A 19990-nucleotide genomic window follows, 5' to 3' on the forward strand; every position below is an offset into this window, starting at 1 on the left:
TCTTGCTGTGGAATATAGGCATGGTGAATCCTTCCCATATGCGTGCCTCTTTGTGTGTGTGTGTGTGTGTGTGTGTGTGTGTGTGTGTCCAAGACCTTATACATCTTTAACCCTCTGTCTCAGACAAGCCTGCCTGTATGCAGTACACCCAAACATGACCTAACACGATGGAACATTATAGCAATTACATAGTATTGGAGAAGGGTACCTGTGCCATATGTGGTGCAACATGATAGCGTTCAGCTCTTGATATCTCATGACATTTCGGCCACAAGCCAACCCTTATTTGCACCCCAGTGTGTGTGTGTGTGTGTGTGTGTGTTCATTTCCTCACGCTCCCACCCTGAGTAATGGATAGTCACACCCAGAGAAGGTGTAGTAGACAAGCATCAAGTGTAATTCTAGTTGGCAGAGAAATGCTCACAGCTTGGAACAGATGTTGTTTGTAAGGTTAAGACCAGTCCACCCAAATGAGAAACTTAGCTGTGTTACACCATGCTTGTCATCAAATTGCTAACAAGTTTGTTCACATTGTACTAAAGCCTTGCAGCAAGAGCAGCATTACAACTGAGAGTTAATGCTATACTTGGCTAGAAACAATAAAAATACTGGGCAATTTTGAAGGTCTTTGACCATTGATATTTACTGACATTGTGTTGTAAATTTTCTGCAAATTGAGAAAATAAAAACGGAACTCTGCATCTGGGTTTTGAGGAGCTTGTTGACCTGGCTGCTGTTCTGTCAGCTCCTGCCTTAATTTAAACACCTGTCTGTTAGGAATGTATTTCCCTTTTCCTGGCATGGTGACTAGCCAAACAATTCGTTCACCTGCCTAGAACTCAGCTTAAAGCTTAGACAAAATAAACAGCCTTGTCATTTTCAAAAAGCAAGTCGGATAAAGGAAACTTTCTCAGCTTTGCCGAATCATAGCAACGGCACACAGAATTTCTCTGAAACTGAAACGATGATTCTGATCTGGGCTCTCGTAACAGGGGATTTATAGGCCTTATTTCATTTGTGACATCTGTGCTGCCGTACCAGCTAACTTTTCACACTTTTCACTTTGGATACATAGTGCCGCAGGGGAGGAAACAGAGTAAATAAGCACCACAGCAGTACGAGCACTTTTCACTTCCATTAGATTTCAGCACAATAATCATTCCCAGGGTCGTGTGGTGCAGTATGCTCATGCTGATGTGGTTGTAAACAGATTTGGCCTGGCGAGCCTTATGATAACTGATGCCTTCAGGGGCGGAGGGAGGGAGAGGGGACCACCTGGATTTAGTGCTGAGCGGAGACTAGTTCTGCCATGTGCCGTGTACATTTCACACAGCCCCCCAGATAAAAGAGACTGTAGTGGTCGACGCAGGGCGGCTGTGAGGCTGATGGTGAGAGAATTTGAGAACGAGGGGCGGGTGGGGAACGCTCTGTCTGCAGTTGTAATTTACACAATATCAGGACTTATGTTGCTGCTGTGTAGGAACACTTCATCACACATTTCCATTGCATTAGACCTTGGGGTGACTGGTAGCGAGAGGTTTTACTTGACTTTACACTGATTTAGTCACTTTATACCTACACTACCAGTCAAAAGTTTAGACACACCACATTTTTCTTTATTTTTACTATTTTCCACATTTTAGAATAATAGTAAAGACACTATGAAATAACACAAATGGAATATGCAGCGAGCAAAAAAGTGTCTTATATTCTTATATTTATATCTTATATTTTAGATTCTTTAAAGTAGCCACTCTTAGTTTTTCATTTCACTTTGCATTTGCATAAGGTTGGAATGACAATGAAGTTGAATTGAATTGAGTCTCCTCGTCTGCCCACAGCTGACCAACCTGAACCTGGCCAACGGGATGCTGAGCAGAGGGGGCTTCACACTTAACCCTAAGGTGCACCATGCTGCTGCTGTCACCCAAGGGCCCGTGAAGGCTGTGCACTCTGACACGGATCTGGTCTGCAGCACTGGGTGAGTCCAAAGAAACTACACTACAGAGGAGACACAGTTTCACAAGCACTATTCCTTATCAAAAATGAAGACGACGTAGCATTGACTCCATATCAGAAAGAGAGAGGTGTCCTTTCTTCAACATCTTACCATCCCTTGATACTATGGATATTACAGCTCCCAGACAGTCCCCCTCCTGCTACCCCACCTCTGCATTTGGCAGCATACCTCTGTTCCCTTATAAGAGCTCTGATGCTGCTTTGGGTGAAATTTGACCATTGTGCTCACGTGTGCTATTTGCCCTCCCCAGAGGCAGCAGAGAGGGAATGGTGCGTTACAATCTCAGCGGGGTTTACTGCCAAGATAAACAGCCATTTCTCCTGCGAGAGCCTCGAGTCTGAGATGCTGGCCTGTTGTACACAGATACACACAGAGCAGGTTCAGTGTAGCGCTTAGGCAGCGGAGTCCTTATAAACAACCTTTTTTGTTTTTCAGAACCTGGGATAAGGCTGGAAAACAAGTTTTAGCTCATTTCAGTTGGTCTAAGGAGGGAGTTGAAATAGTTGAGTTTGTGAGTTTTAAGGAAGCTGCATTTTTTTTTTTCATTCTTACCGCCATGCAGAGCCTGACAGTTTCATGTGAAAGATTCACAAGAGCTGTTCAGGTCTCAAGTATCATTCACTACGGCCAAATTAATGTCCTGAGGATTTTCTGTGTAATCAACTTTATACAACTCCTTACTGTAGGCGCTTAAATTGTGGTAGCCTATTTGGTCACACTCAATAGAACCTGAAGGCTTTTTTAATGGTCTCTGACGAATTTTTAGATTGAAGACTGTTATTCTTTGGAAAAGTCTTTTCAAGCTCCAACACCCCTCTGGGCAGGCTAGTTCAATACATCCGTGGAAATTGGCATTTTGTTCCCTTTTTAATTGTGCTTTGTGGGACTAGCTAGCAGTGGAATTGGCTGCTGGCTGCCTGGAGTGTGTGAAGCATGCTGGCAGCTTAATACATTGCACTGGATAAGAGGTGGGGGGGGGCAGAGTCAACAGTAACTCACCCACATAGTCTGTCTGCTCCAAGCCCTCTCCTCTGCTACCATGAGCTCCCCCCTCACTTTGCTCCGCTGCGGAGAGAGGGTGATAGAGGAGAGAGAAGAGAAGAAAGAGAAAGGAGGAGGAAAGGCAGGGAGAGAATGTGATCCCATGGTCACGGTCTGTATTTTGGCCGGTCTGAATCACCTGAGTCCCGGCCAGGACGATCGACCTGTAGGCTGCAGGAGGCGTGGCTGATTAAGGGTTAAGCATCCATGGTTGCTCCCCTCTTATTTTTATAGTGATATGTGAGTGACAATGTCTCAGACAGTTTGGCCCTGATCTCGAGCTCAGTGTTTTTCCAGTCCAGCCCTTCCTTATGTATGGAACTGTCAGGGAATTCCTGGAATGTCTGGCTTTTTCCCTTTTTAAAATGTTTTTATTTCCACAAACTAAGGAAGAGAGTTTTGATAGAATTTATAATTTTAAGGATAGCCTAGCCTATGCATACGATACTGAGGAAACACAAGTCACCTTTTGATCTCCCATTTCAACTTTCACTTCCAATGCTTTGATGGATTACACTTTTTTATTGTGAATTTACTCATTTCCTCAAGTAATTTCACCTGACACCTTGTATAAACATCAGTATATTCCTACCCTTCCATAGATTGTTTTGGTACTTCATTCATCAGAAAAGTAGTTTGAATATAGCTTCACATTTCAGCTTTGACCAAGGTTAACCTTTCGAAGAAGTAAGAATAATATTGAATCCTTTACTCCACACAAGATAGCTTTCGTTACAAAGCTGTTCATTCTAAACTTCTGATAATACGTGGCTCGCTATAACTTTCCATAAGCTACTGGGCAGAAATACAAAAACAACTTTTTTACACCAGTACCCCCAACCCTAGGCTTGGCACTCGCCTCTTATAGCAGTGTAATATCTTTATTAAGATATTAGGATAAATTACCTTGATTTCGCCTCTGCACTGTTTCTTATAACATAGAATTTCCTGAGCCCCTCCCCCCTACACTGGGGCTGACGGTTTGTGCCAAACATACTGAAACTGTTAAGCCCACTGGCTCTTTAAGCAACCACAGGGGTGAAGTATGATGGGTTTCAAAGAGTAGCGCGGCTCTTTGAAGTGCCGCTGCCAGGATCTGCCAGGTATGCTGCATCAGCACTCTGAGAGCCGCTGCCCCGCTCCAGTCTGCTGACAACCGGAGGGCCTATGAACCATACGCTCTGCCTCCATACACCCACAGTTAACTCGGCTGTCATTTACAATACTGGACCCCCTGATACATTATCACGTTTTCCATTTAGTGGACATTTTAAAGCCTGATATTGACAATGTGATATTCAGGCTGCACTCAAGGCGACAACCTCAGGAGCGAGCGACAGTTAGCTACGTCTGGTTAGGTTTCCTTTATCCTGATCCTGGATTCATTTCTTAGCTCCATTAAAATTAATCTCCAGTATGTTTTGGTTGCTGCTTTGGTTTGTTAATAACAGTTATGGTTTGAGCTTGTGATGTAGCTCCATATTAAGTCTGCAGCAGGTCCTGGTTGCTCCACTGTACTTATCTCAGTCAGTTGAACACTCACTAATGCGTCTTGCGCTGCCTTAGCACACTGCCCACAGCACTTTTAGCTCAGTTTTCATACAAAGCCATCATCTCCACGGTATCTTGTTCGCTGTAGGACCACTACAACTGAGAAATACCACCACCATACTCAAACAGGGTATTTTTAGTTCTATCCAATGTTTTGTCAGACTGTTGTTTTACTTGGTCTGATTTTATAAGGACATTTGCTGAACCAAAAATCCAGCTAACCAAAAAAAAAACTCTTGTGAAAATTTAAAACTTGCTTGGTGTGGGAAAAAGTCCCACAAAATTGGTTTGATGTCTTCCTTCTTTGGAAAAAAAAAAAAAAAAAAATTCACATCGATTGGAGCCAGATGTGGTAATAGGAGTGAGGAGAACCCCTAAGGTAAGAATGAGTGAAATTCCACCGAATGGATTCGGTGGCCATATTGTTAATGAGTGGACATGCACACCTTCACAGCAGAACCCAACCCCTCGGTGTGCAGAGTTATTACATGTCTGTCACCCAACTCACAGTTATTACATGTCTGTCACCCAGCTCGCAGATGGACAGATGCACTATTCCAGGGGTTCCCAAACCTTTTCAACTCAAGGACCCCCAAATAGATCTACATTAAACCCCAGATCACCATTTAGTAAGGTTTTGTCCTAAGGAGCCTCATTTTTGTAACTGCGTAACTGTTGATACTGTAGGAGGGGGTATAACAGCAGGGTGGAGAATGAAACCTATAGTCAAAACAGTCGCCCTTATACATTCTCTTATTTTGCTGACTTCTAGGGAGTGAAATGATAATGAAAAGGAACTATTTCTCATCTTTCTGGGGACCCCCTGGAAGGCCCTCAGGGACCCCTGGAGGTTTCTGGATCAAACCACTGCACTACACCAATGCATCAGTATCCCTGTTTAGGCTACTCCCAGAACTAACCCCCAGATACTCGGTATTTTAAGGAAAGATTCTTCTCAATTTCATACTGTTGCACCGAACAAGTGAAACACAAAATAAATAACTTCTGGAAATACCCCCAAACCCCTGAGGCTGATGTTGTCCACACTGCCTAGCCTACTGAGATACTGTGGGCTGTGGCATGATGTCATCTCAGACCATCCGTTTTTTCCCACATTCACGCTGAGTTAGATTGATGCCGCACATGTGCTCCGCTCGCACCGCCGTGTTATTGTAAGTCATATCAGCATATTAAAGGATGGCGAGCGCAGCGGGGAGTGAACTGACACCCACATGCAGCAGTCCGGCAGGCAGGGAAGTCCCAGATAGTTGAAGCCCCACACGTGTGCTGTGCTAGTGATGAGAAACTCAGATGTAGCGCTGTTCTTCTCTCCCCTTTTCCCTATTTTGTTGGTTACTGTGTTGGAATTATATGGCCAGGGACTCTGGTTCCTCCTGATGTGGGAGTCTAATTTGTGGCATTATGTTGTGTTTACAAGCCTTTCTAAATAGACCTGTACGCCTGAACTGTTTTCCTGAGCTGAAAAATATAAGAGCACATGAAAGAAATTGAGGAGAAAGTAATTGCGAATGCCCACATCTTTGCAGTATCTCAAGTGTGCTCCTTTTTCTGTTTTCCAGGTAGCATGAATAAAATTTTGGAGCATATGCTAATAAAATGGTAGCACCGTAGATCCCTGTGGACTGTGCGAACCGTGGCCAACTTAAAGGAAATAACAACTGCTATAAACAAAAGAACAAGGTTTTGTTTTGTCTCCTGGCGTCGTAGAATCTCTGGCCTTACAAGGTTCACAGACAAGCCTTTGTTTGCAGAGGCTGAAAAAAAAAATTGAATGGGCTCACGGTCACACCAGTTGTTTTTGCAATATATATGCCATTACGTGAACTGAGAAATGCATGGGCGTATAGCATGTTCACACGAGTTTCAGATCCCTTGTGTCTTTGTTTGGCTACACAGGACGGGAATATTTTTCATGCAGACTCTTGAGCGACACTAGATTATTTTCCCGCAGCGTGCATTGTTATTCAAGATTAATTGAATTCTAATTTTAGACTTTATCATAGTTTGGTTCTAAAAATGTTGCAGCAATTGTGATTTCAAGTCTGACAATGTTTTCTTTAACTCTTGCGATGGACAAATGTTATTACATGTAATGGGAGGAATTTCCAGGAACGTTTTTTCTCTCATTAGGACCCTCAGGGATCGTGTTTCTTTATCTGTACCTCTATCTCCCTCTTTTTTTTTTTCTCCTTCATATTTTTCCTCTCAGCTCCCAACACAGCTCTTTATGGCATTATTTTTGGCTGAGGTGGTACGTATACAGCAGCACACCAGACTCCACACAGAGTCTATTGAAGCTTGGCTGAGGGGGAGGCTGGACACCTCATTTCTTTAGCAGGGGCCAAAAAGGCAAAAGGCTGAAACGGGCTTAGTCCTAATGACAGATAATCCAGTTACAAACGTGTGGAGCCGGTCAAAAGGTTTGCTTTCCAGGTTGTGGCTTTGTGATGTGGATGGAACGTGAAGCTCTGAGAGCGCTGAGGCGAATAGGAAAGGTTTCCAGTGCAGCCTGTTTGCCACAGGCCGGCCCTCTACTTTGACTCTGATTTGCACATTTTGACTTGAGGCTTCTGTGGTGCCCAGCAGCCACCGGCTGGGACGCTGTGAGCTGTCTTGTCTTTTTTATTTCTCGCCCATGATGTTGCAGCTCAACATGTGGAGGGAAATGGGGCAGTTAATTATCTAATACCACATCCCCGGCTTGGTTGGATGGTCAAGTTACAGACAAGGAGAAGATGGTAGCAAATGCTCTCATGGCTCACTATTGAGCCACTGAAACCTGCACCGTGTTGCAGTGATTAGCTATGAGACCAGGGGTATGAACTGTGGATTGATCATGCTGTTAAGTTGGTAGCTTCATCTGGGAGAAGGAGAATTTGGGGAGAAGTACATGGTGGAAAACACAGGAGGGCACAGTTTATTGCCATCATTGAAAATTATTAACTTCCTCATCAACTGTAAAAATAATTGTCTAACGACACAGCAAGCAGTCATTAGAAAAAAAAAGACAATTGTACTCAATATTTTTTAACATGGTCTCAGCATTTCTACCTTTCAATTTATTTTCTTCTGCAGTACTATTCTGTCACACCTACTTCTTCCCCATCTCCTGTTCCTCTCTCTATTGTCTACGTTCAATGAGAGAAATCTAAAGGAGGTTGCGCTCTCACCACACATATCAAACTACTATATAGCTTAACAGTAACAAAGTATGCTATAAGGATAGAGTAACAATGTCAGATCTCTATCTTTAGTGAATAGTGAATCTTGGGTTTCAACATGGGGTGAAACCTTGAACTTCATAGGAATTTAGTGTCCACTACAATATACATACAAAACATTCAACTGATAATATAGATGGAGTGTGTCTTTTTTGTTGTTTATTTAAATTGTCTTACTTATTTACTGACTTTTCTCTCTCTTCATCCCTGTTCTCTAAGCCACAGGCCGCTGAAGGATGAGGAGGGAGTTTGGGACGGGCAGATGCAGAGTGCCTACAGCCTGGTGACGGGGGTGAACCCCCAGCAGCGCTACCAGCCCACACAAGGAAGCTACCAGCTTCAGTTCGCCATCCAACAACTGCAGCAGCAGAGACTCCAGTCTCAGCAACTCCTGGACCAGAGCCACTGCCGACACCAGGTAGCCAACAGCACCGTGTGGGGGGTAATTCACACATAGTTTGTGGAGAACACAAACAAAAGACACCGGGACTTGAACCCAGGTCCTTTGGTGGAAGGATTGTTTCCCTACTCACTACGCCACCTACTGCCCAGGGTGTTTAGAAGCTGGGGATCTTAACAGCAACATGTTACTGGGATCTGTAGCAGTTTCTTATAGTTTGTTCTTTGAAAACGTTTAGTGCCGTTTGTGTTTTATTTAATTAGGGTTAAGGGAAACTGGATTGTTTCTCCTGCTGTCTCTCTTGATGTCTTACTCTTATTTCAGCACCGCAAGGATGAAAACACCGAGCGAAGCGTATGAGAGCTATTGATTTATAACTCAGGAAAACCCTCATATTTGTGTCTGTACAAAATATTCCTTTAGTCAAGCACAGCGCTGTCCAAAACAGTGCAAAAAGCACCCACATCAAGGGGAAAGCTTTCATGTTAGCATTTACAGAGCTATTCTGAGAATCTCGGTCCAAACCACTGAACAAAGTGGTGTTCGGTGGGAACATCCTCACCAGAAGCTCATTCCTGGAGAGCAAACATGACTCCTCACACCAAGACGACTCTTTGTTCGGATGAGTGACTTGGCCAGGCTTAGATTAGAAGGTGAGTAATCAAGGCATGCTGCCCATAAGGGCACGAGTGGGGCCCCGGTGCAGATCCCATGATGGATTTGAAGTCTTAGCATTACATTCATGTCAGGGTTGAGCTCTGTTTATGTTCCCATTACAACACAAACAAAATTTTGGGACACGATTTTCTCAGCTGTAGTAATGTAGCAACAAAAAACCTTTTAGTCATGCCTGACTAGCCGTGACAGATGTGATTTGGCGGCTTGCTGAGGGAGATTAGAAAGGTAGAGGGATCTCGGTCATTTGACACAGTATTATTTTCACGTTCGGAGAAAATAGATAGGCTCTCTGTCTTTCTGTACAGTTGCTTTGAAAGGGGATCTCAACAGGAAAAGTGTGTTTATTCATCTTGTGAAGGTTGTTGTGGAGTCATTGTATGGATGGAGAGAAATGGAGACAGGAGAGCGCCGTGGGACAGCTTAAAGGGTGGAATGATTGGATGCACTCATTTTTTCCCGATCCGTCCTGAGTAATGCAGTTGCTCTCACGTCATTGTTTTTTTCATCGTCTTGGTCGGGCCCTAATTAATGCAATTGAGGTGATATTTTTCTTGGCTCGGTCCGGCTGCCTTACGCAAGGCACTTTGTGAAAGTGATCCCCCTGCCTTGCCTCGGGTCCCTTCCTCCTCCTCATCCCCTCCTAGTCAGCTCTCTGGTTGAGCACAGTTCACCAGTTGACCAAGCTTCACTCATTGCTATCTCCCACCATCCACCAGTACCTGTTGCTGAAGCGTACGGAGGCAAGAGCGTCTCTCCCAATTGGAGTATGTACAGTGCAGTATGTGCTATGAAGGGCCCAGTGTTAAGCCAGAGTCGTCCTGTTGTTCAACCCTCACAAACTGAAGTCATAGGTGGGCCGACTCTGGGCATGGTTGAGTCACCATCAAATCGGGGAACCCTCCCTGAAATCTTTGCTGCCACTCCCCTGATCCACCCACATGGGTCTCTCTGTCTGGTGATGAGCATCTTCACTGAGACTGAGATCTTCAGTCCTGCAGGTTTTCTATGTGTTCCACGGACATAAGACTCAATAGAATTCAGTAGAATTGTCTGGTAAATCCTCTGAGATTCAGTCAGTGGCTTGACTCTACTCTGTAGTGACATGAGAGAAACCATAGAGAGGGACTTTGGTCTTGTTGAAACAACTGCGCTCCACATCCCTGAACTCACCTCGCTTTTCTGGCCTTATGGGAAAATTTATTGAAGTATTTGGCTTAACTGAATACAGAAAAGGAAGTGTTTCGTGGAGCGCAAGTGTGCATGTGCATATGTGTGTATGTGTGTGTGTACTCGTGTGAGAGAGAAAGAGAGAGGGGGCTGTTCCGGCGCTCCAGTCCGTGTTCCAGTTACTGGGTGCAGACTGCGCGGCTCCTCCACAGGCTTGGCCCGGGGCCACCTGGCAGCCAAAGAAAGGTGCCCTTCCTGGCCCCGCTCAAACTGCAACGCGGCTATAGACCTTGCAACCTGGAAACTCAGCTTCTCATTTATCAACACAGAAATTACATCAGATATTCCCTGTCACACTGCCGGCGCTTTGAACGGCTGCGCTGGGAAGCTGGAAAACCATTAGCTTGTTAGATAGCCGTATAAAGCGGCAGAGAAAATAGCATAGACATGAGATGTGGAAGGAATGTGTGCAAAGCATTCCCCAGCATCACAAGGACCCAGTGAATTGTGGCTCTTAAATATTATGTCAGGAAGAAAATGCTATTTTCCTCCTTCCCGAGCCTTTGAAGAGCTATCTTGTCTAAACAAGTAAATAATGTTAAGAATTTGCTTTTTCAGTGCAGCCAATTGCAAAAAATGTAGAGCTTGTTTTGATATTGGATGGCATTTCATTAATTTCCGAACTAATTCATGTCAGGGCCTTTGATATTTCACCTTAATGACCAGAGACAGCATTTTTTTCCCATGAGTAACCCATTCCAAATTTGAATGCTCTTCCCCTTTCCTCTTTTGGTATGGAAGTTGCATATCATAACAAATTGCTAGCAACACACTCATTGATAATTTTTGTGTTGTTGTAGTTGTGTAGACAATGAATATCACACAGATGACGACTACTGTCTGGTTAAGTGTGGCCGTGTGCCTGTGTATATGCACGTGTTTTGAAAGAATACATCAACTTTTCAGCAAATAAGCTCTTGAATCATTTAAAATGTGTGTGATGAGAGGGTTAGTAGGATTACTAGCAGTTGACCACTGTGTGTTTGGGGTTTAGTGCCCAACAGTGAAAAAGTGAAACTCATACTGTCCACTAAAGCATTAGCTTGTACTGTACATAGAGGTGAAACTGCCACCAGTCTTCTCATTGCACAAAGATAAGTTGATCACAGAGCTTTTTCGTCAAAAGTAAGTGTATTCTTTTAAAGTAATTTAAGTTTTAATAGTTAACAGTTTTGTCTTTGTTGTTCCTTAGGCTCTAATGCCAGACCAGACAGGTGCTCCACGGGCCCCGGCTCCCACAGACGCATCCAGCCACCCTGCAGCCAGCCACCCTGTCCGTCCCACTCACAGCCATAGCCACAGCCACATCCAGGCCCATGTTAATCCCGCTCTCACCCCAAAGCCGCCCAGCAGTGGCCGAGAGGGCCGAGTCAGGAAGACGGCAACTCAGCGCCTCATCAAGTAAGACCAGCACTGTAGCTGACTCAGTCCATTAACTCTCCACAAAACTGTTCTGTTTCCATGTTGCTTGAATCCAGTATAGCTGAAGTTTAGTCACCATCTAATTTATGTTATATTAAGTGGTTGCAGTGGGGTGGCATTGATTGGGTCCTGCTTCTGGAGTGAAACAGGGTGCATGGCATCAGCGAGTTCAAGAGGAAATGGCTAGAGCTAATGAGAGTTAGAATATGTGTGGCGTGGAGTACTCCCAGCCTCTTGGCTGCAGGCTGTATCTGCCTGTTCAGTAAACAACCTCATCACAGGCCTGATTTCTGCCTGAACCGTAAACAGAATGCGGTTCAATGGAAGGGCCCGGGCCCTGAGCTCCATTTAAACCCTGTTTGGTTTGGAGATAAGCTGAAGAGCAGAGGAGGGAAAATAAAAGAAAAGGAGGAGAGGAGTAAAAAGGAGTGAAAGAGGCTGAACTGCCAGCTGTTTCCCACGCTTGCAGTATGACTTTATGACTGCAACATCTGGCCAAATTACACAACAACGGCAAACCTCGGTGATCGGATCGGGGCTGCTTGTTTGTTTAAAGCACATTGTTGCAGTGGTGAAGGGCTCCTCACACTCTTTCGGTGTGTAAGAGGAGAGGACCGGACTGGAGTGGCACTGAGACCGGGAGAAATCTTTATGTGCGTGCGTTACTTGTGAGTTAATGTGATGTGTGAGCTGCCTGTCTGACTGTCCAATTGTCTGTGTGTGTCCATTCATTCAGTGCAACAAAGCTCTGCAGGCCTGCTGGCTCTCTGAGCAGCAGAGCTTTGATGTGGTTGATGAGGCCAGAGAGTAGCAGAGAGCACGGGGCAACGGCCTCGCTCTGTTAATGTGGGGCAGTCAGTCATTCTCCTCTCCTGGACACGCCGCGCCATCAGAGGGCAGGCAAGTGAAGAGTTAAGAGGACAGGGGTTGTAGAGTAGGTTAGGGCAGCCGGGTAGGTGCAGTGTTTGCTCCTGTGTGTGTGTGTGTGTGTCTTCCTGGCAGTTGCTGTGTTTACCCTCTGCATGTGGAATTCCAGGGCCCCCTCACACTCTCCACTGTCCTGCATTTTTGTGGTCGACCAGTGTGACAGGGGAGAGTGTGGGAAAAACGGAAGCTTCAAGACCAAAAATGCACTGATGGAAACAATGAAAAGAAAGAATAAAGAGAGGGGAAAAGAAAGAATGACAGAGAAAGTAAACGCTGTCCAGAAGAAAGGAGATGATTGTTCGCAGAAAATGGTGGGATAATAAGTTGCTTCCCTTTATTCCCAGCTCTCGTTTTAGGGGCAACTCAATACCTTGGTTATTGAGGCACATCTGAAACCCATCCCAGTGTGGGCCTAAGCTCCTCCACCTTATAATAGAATCACTGTGCTGGGTGTTTTCAAACAGCTCAAGGTTATTCAACCCTCCAAACACCTTTCCACTAGCCAGCTGTTGAACTCTGAACCAGCAAAGCTGCATTTGATAACAATTTACCAGCATTGGTTCTCCCTTGAATAATACATCAGTGATGATCATTAACAGTTGTTATTTGAATCTATTTATCAGAATGACATTTGGTTTGGGGCCTTGCATAGGAAGGGAGTTTTAATAAAGATCAAGATTAGGAAAAGAAGGAAGGGAGGGGAGTTTTCTGTTGATGCAGCCAAATGGTCTCCTCTTTTTGAAAGCCTGCAAGACAAAATATCCTCCGTTCATTCTCCCCATTCACCAGAATTTCATCCAGTCAACACAACATTGTCAGAAATGCCGACTCAGTCCTGCCCACTGATGGGACCAGCTGACTAGTCAGCATTCGTTTCTGCCTCATTACATTAAGTTTTAATTTATGTGTTGACTAAAATAAGCTGAGTAGACCTTGGCAGTGTTTCTCAGTAACAGCCCCTCGTATTGTGCCTTTTGATTTTTAAGCTCAACCAACTTGAAATACATTTGCTGCTGCATCATATTCAGCAGGGCAGGACTCTCCGGTCTATCAACATAAAGCGGCTGCCAACTCAAGGGGCTGCAAGGTCTCAAAGTGGTATGACTTCAGTGAAGGCTTTGAAAGGAGCAATTTGTAACACAAATAAATGAGCATGTTTGGTATTTTGTTTGCGGGGCTTGGCTAGTTGCAGCTGTAACTACGGAAACCCGGGCTGTCGTGTGGCATTACTAATAGGGTGACAATTACAGCAGCACCATTAATGTCAGCCTCGCTGCTGCCTTCACTCCCTATTAGTCAGCCGCAGCAGCAGTTAGCCTCACAGGATACTGTATACACACAGAAGCTGCCAAAAGTGTGTTTATGGTTGAACTTTATCCCCTTGGTCAGTCTGAATAACATTAAGACATGCTAGCTACCTGCATGCACAAAAAGTAGTGCTGCAGCAGCTGCACCTCAACTCTGTTTACATATGTACTTCAGCCTTCACCTTCTCCAGTAGTATTTTTGTGAAGCGTTGAACTGTGGGTTAGTATTTTATCTGAGCATACTGCAAGTTCAGAGTATTTAGTTCTCCCCTACACTGGTGCTGACCGCCTGACTCTTGAAGTGACAGAGTGAGAGACTGTTGACAAAGAAAGTGATGTGAAGAACCCAGAGGTCAAGTTTTTTTTTCCTCCGAATATGAAAGGGGTTGCTTCCTGTTGAGTTATGCCACGCTTAAAGTGGGCCAGTTCTATTTGTGGTTGTGTAATGGTATGAAAGAACAACTGTGCAGCCCCTTACAAGGAGGCAGTGTGTACCCTCATTACCTTGTTAATGCTGCTTTGGCGAGCTGCTGTTAAGGGGCGAGAGGTTAATGCCAGCTAAGCTTTATTTATTGTTCCCCCTAAAAAATGCTTAACAGATTTAATGTATAAGGTTACAGACTTGTCTGCCCCTGCTCTTTGCCTTACCACTACTTATTATGGCTTACTCTGTGAAAACACTGTATTTGCACAGACACTCTGTTTGTAATAAAAGACTGTATAATGTGTTGTTTATGAGCTCCAGAACCATGAAGCTCTTTGAGATAAATGTACTAGTTTGTTGTTTCTTGGTGTCTCTGTTCAATGCTGTACTTCACTATCCACCTAAGACTTTACTGTCTATGCCCATTGCCCACAGGTCCCATATACTCAGTTATCAATCACCACAATCATCTTACCAATGTGAAAGGCACATCACCCAGGACAGCTACCCAGGAGCAGGAATGTCCCCCTCCCCATCACAATAGCTCATGAGAAGCACTCAGTAAACACTTAACCTCTACCTCTACTGAATGTCAAGAAACCCCCACCAGCCCCCATGGACTGAACACATAGAGAGACCATTTTAAATCTGTTGCACTTTTCTCCTGCCAGGAGATCAGTCATAAGTGCATGCTCACATTTTAGATATGCACAAACACATACACTCGCAAGTTAGCCAAAACAGTTGACTCTATATTTACTCTAGTAGAAAGATACTGGAATTAATCCAGAGCGAGGTGTAAAACTTCATGTCATTCCTTGCAGCTTGGACCAGGACAGGGGAGATGAGGGTGGTCTTGGGGATACAGTTTGTCACTACATACTCCCGCAGGAATGGGTCTTGTTCAGTCTTCACACACTCTTATCTTGTGTCCGAACCAACAGGCAGACGTCTGCGGAGAGTGCAGCCAGTGGAAGCGTGTCCAACGGCCAGCATATGGTGTACGAGGCCGTCTGCGGGAAAACAGGTGGGTCTGACACGCCGCAGTTCCACACGAGCGCTGTGCCATGCTGCATGCTGGTATGCCCTCTCCATGCCAGTGTCAGTGATTACAGCCAGGCATAGTAGCCGTTCCCCCATTGAGCAGTGATAAACACCACTGGATATTTTTATCTTGGTTCTGCTTGCTCAGTGGTGTACAGGATGGCTGGTTTATAATGTTTAAAAGACTCTGCCGTGTGGGCACCTTTTCAGGCTTTGCACACTGTAAAAGATTACTACCTTATCATAGCATTAAAAACTGTACAAACTTTCATTACAGCCGTGTTTGAACAGTACACGTGAAAATGCCCCAGGGGTAGGTTTTACCGGTTATTATATCATAATGACTTGTGCCATAGCCCTCCTTAGAGTTTATGCCAAGTAGAGCTGAAGCAGCCAGAAATGAGTGGGCATAAACACATAATTAACTTTCCAGTGCAGTAATCTGCCGTTTGATCATATAGTCTCCATGTGTCCAAGTCTAGAGGTCAGATTACTGCTGGAGGATAAAGAGGCATTATGGTGATGACATCTCTCTTTTGTAATGAGATCCAGTGATGGGAACAGTTCGGGCATTCCCATCTGTTGGCCATTCCTCCCCAGTCCTAATTGCTGCCCAGCCACCTAAATCCCTGTCCAGTTGTGCCCCAGAAATCACATCAAGAGAACAAAAAATATAGCTTGGTCTTTGCTAAGTGCATTGTGGTCTTATATGCAATTGTGCATGCATGCACTCACATGCGCTCTGTCATCCTGCAGCAGTCGCACAACTCTTTCCATCCTGGAGTCTGAGTGTTGGGCTTATTGCAGTAACAGTGATATTAAGCAGTTTGTGCTGATGCACATCTGTTTGTCTGATCAAGGACTTTTTCCATAGACCTCCTATACGTTAGCATTAGCAGATCACACCATTCATCATCATGTGAGCGTCACACTCGAGCCGACCCAGAGAAAACGAGATCAGCCTGCATCTGTCCAAACTGAGCTGCTGGAAAAATACAGTAGCTATGCACCAACCAACCCCCCCAAAAAATGTGTGCGTGCCTGCGACCAGAACATTTCTTTTTCTTTCATTCTCCCTTTTCTCCCCTTAAGTATGAAGACTGGCGTAGGTTAACAAACATCTTATAAACTCATCAATAACTGTAACTGGATCCGTTGGGAGCAGCTTCTGAATTTCATGAATGCATTTTTTCCGTCGTTCAGGGCGCAAAGGGTGGGGGGAGATGCTTCGCTCTTCCACTTCCAAAGCAAAAAAAAAAAAAGTCTGAACGAAAGAAAGAACAAAAAGCCCAGCAGCAAAACCAGTTAACAAGGCAGGTTTAGCCATGCATTCTAGAATGGCACTGGGAGTTTAACAGAGACTTGGTGTGGTGTTTTGGGGGGGATTGTTATTAGAAGGGGCACAGCCTTTGTGGAGCTTAGGAGTGAGTCAGGGTTTTCTGCCTGCCCAGTGTACCTTTGTAGCGAGATGACTGGGCTCCCCTGATCGATTCTGACAGGGAGTTAGAGTGGGTCCAAATGGAGAGCATTCTCTATGATCAGCTGTCAGCCGTCATTAATCACACTCTCCCTTTATCTCTCTCTCGTGCTCTCTCTTCATCTCTTCCTCTCTTTGCTCGTACAACTCCCCCTTTATACTTTGAAAACTTCCCTGCTCCCTCTCTCTGGACCCTCTTACGCATATATCCCCCTCCTCCGTCTCAGTTTCTTTCTTTCCCCACTTCTTCCTCTTAGTCTCTTTGTGGCACCCCCATTCATTTTTGATGTGGGATGAGGAGAGGATTTTGATGAGGACCCATCAGTGCTTATGAAACTAGATTATATCTATCGGCCACATGTGTTTTACAATCCTTCTCTTGAAGTTCTCAGGGCTCCACAGACGGCGACTGAGAGGAGATTTATTGCTTTCTGTTTGAGAAGGAAATGAATGCTGCACTTGTGCCATTTTAATGGGATCCTGATCATGTCAAGACGGATAGCTTTGGGCCTCTCTCTACCAAAATAAGACTTTGTGTGGTGCCGTGTTGGAAAAGAAAAGGTAGTTATTGGCTATCATCCCCTTTTCAGATGTACTATGTATGCTAGTGGCTGTTTTATTCAAACCAGTTGATGATAAGCCTTTATCTTTTTTTATGAGAGTGACAAGGAAGTGGGTAGATACAACATATGTAACTACATAGCATACACTGTTGATTATCCAGAGAAGTAGATCATCACGGATATCAATTACACAGAAATATGGGCTGCTTGTTACACCTTTGGGGTTAATTTGCCACGGATTAAGCAGTCGGTGTCATTAGTTTATCGTTTTTGGTTTCAACTGTGCCAAGTGGAGAGGGAAAAGTAAGAGAGAATATTGTGCCTTTATCTTTCTTTTGCTGAGCTAGAAGAAGCTGCTTCCAGCGGTCATGTCATCGGATTGGAAGTCAGGGAGATGTTTTCGTTTTCCAGCTCCGTCAGGCCCCACGGTGTAAAAGAGCACCAAAATAAACAGAGTCTGCCGAGAGGGAATGAAAGGGAATACTGTTTGGGAGCACAAACACGGCAGCTCCAACTGTACTTGGAATTCCTTTTCTACTGGATGCCTGGCGCGCGGCCAGGCGATAGGATAGGGAGTGAGGGGCTGAGAGCGAAGGGACGGCCAGACAAAGGCTCACCGCGAGCTGACGGAGCAGATCTGCTGGTAACCACCTTGACCATGAAGAATTAAAGGGATCTACTAGGAACATGCACCAGCATAGTTTTATTCTGAGGAAAGAGTTTTAAAGTTTGCCATATTTTAGGTTCAGCTTTGAAAATAAAGCAGAATGTTAAATATTTATGTTTGTGCACACATGGGCACCGTGAGGAAAACCATGTGTCACTCCTCTAGGATCTTTATTAATTCTACTTCTGTCTGCTGCTTCCCAGGTCTTTCTGCATACCGCAAGCTGCTCCAGGGCCAGGGGCCCAATCACAGATGACATGAAGGGGACCAGAGCCACGTCCTGCCGCTCTGCCGGCCTGACAGGTGTCTCTGCATGTAACCACACACCCGCATCCTCAGAGAGGTGTATACTGGGAAAGGACAACAGCAGCAGATGAAAGCATGCCAGACATCGAACAGGGCCCTATTAATTTCTCTATGATACAGCCGCAGACATGCAAGGGGATAGCCTGCCGAGCCAGGAATGCCCAGCTTTGACGCAGGTTGGGATTCTGTTGCACAGCTCAAGATCAGACGGCCTTTTCAGCTCCCCCCTCCCCTCGTCCCCCTCGGCTACCCTCAATCTCCATATCCCAACAGTTGTCCTCCCTCATTCTCCCCATGCTACTGATGCCATGGAAAGATTTCAGTGACAGATAGCCTTCAGCAGATGGCTCCTCGAGCCCCGTAGGCACTATCACTGTCAGATAAAACTTTGAGCCTCTGTTCACGCAGTGGGACGTGTCCCCTAGCCATTTGTGTAGCATTATGAAGATGTTTTTGTTGCTGAAAAGACATACAAACGCATGTGAGATAGGGATTTTGTTAATGTGAGAGATCTGCTGAGTCACTGCAAATAGACCAATATTCTTCCTCAATAACTTCTCATCTTGCTGCTATAAACGCTGAACATGTGGAGGAGTTCCTTTCATGTGCAGCTTGCAGTACAACACACTCCAGCTCCCATTCCCTCTTGAAACCCAAACAGTTGCCAATTCAGTCATGAATCTCTGCTCATTGCCAAAGGATGTGTTGAAAGTTTAGCATCCTTTGCTTGTAGGCTAGATGTAAAAGGAAACTCTGATGTTTAAAGCTCAAATAAGATTGGTTGCTGCCTTTTTGCTTCACACATTTTCACACACCATAGTCTTAAAGATGATATAACATCTTTGCTGATCTGACAAATGTTTTCCATCAAGAATACAATTGTCTTATGATCATTCCTGTACATTGTTGAGAAAACCTGTTTTATTTTGGATGGACCAAATTGATTACTTTGGCTTTATAAGTAAATTATGTTATTGCATCAGTATTTAATGACAGTGTCCATTAAGGCCTTCTTGGCCCTTTCTGTAGCTCACAGCGTAACATAAAGAGGATTTATGCTTATGCACAGCCTTGCCTACAAGGAAGGTTAATGCTGCACCTCTGAGACCAATATGTGGATATTCCATCATTTATGACTGTATAGTGAACGTACTCAGGGTTTGTTATGAAATAAAACATCTCTGTTGTTACATGATTAGATTCAGTATACATTTATGATGACTGTTTTGCTTTGTGAGAAATACTTGAATTTTATGCATCCTCTTTCTCAGATCAAATGATAATAGAGTGTTTTGCACATGAATGTAGTTTGCAATTTTGCAAAGGTATTAGATTTATTACACTTGTTGATGGTGTTGGGGTTCTTTGTAATATTTGTAATGGTTGATGTGAAAGTTTATGTTGTGTATTGACTACTGTTAAAGCCAACGCATGCTGTATTACGAGATTCTTAGAATCCAAATGTGTACATACAGTATTTATCAATGTGTAAATTCTGCTGCGCTGATAAAAAGTTGTTTACAGTTGTATGTTTTAAGCTGTTTTGTTGCTGTTTGTTTACAGTACACAAGCATGATAACGTGTCAGGTCCATTTTGGGGACCATTTTAGACAGTTAATGTAGCAAGCAATATTGAAATGATTTCATACCTTGTCCAGCAAACATTAAAACAAACTGATCATGTCTGTAAGTGT

General features: G+C 44.4%; 1 protein-coding gene across 1 annotated transcript in view; it reads left to right on the forward strand.

The window, feature by feature from the left end:
* ttll5 (tubulin tyrosine ligase-like family, member 5) overlaps positions 1–19569 on the forward strand; it is a 45880-nt gene extending 26311 nt beyond the window's left edge. Inside the window, exons 28-32 of the mRNA XM_071924196.2 lie at positions 1842–1981; positions 8074–8272; positions 11352–11560; positions 15184–15266; positions 18194–19569. Coding sequence (XP_071780297.1) covers positions 1842–1981; positions 8074–8272; positions 11352–11560; positions 15184–15266; positions 18194–18246 — 684 coding nt within the window. The 3' untranslated portion in view covers positions 18247–19569. The remainder of the gene's footprint in view (positions 1–1841; positions 1982–8073; positions 8273–11351; positions 11561–15183; positions 15267–18193) is intronic.
* The last annotated feature ends 421 nt before the right edge of the window (positions 19570–19990 follow it).

The sequence above is a fragment of the Centroberyx gerrardi genome, chromosome 17, assembly GCF_048128805.1.
Source record: "Centroberyx gerrardi isolate f3 chromosome 17, fCenGer3.hap1.cur.20231027, whole genome shotgun sequence".
NCBI lineage: Eukaryota > Metazoa > Chordata > Actinopteri > Beryciformes > Berycidae > Centroberyx > Centroberyx gerrardi.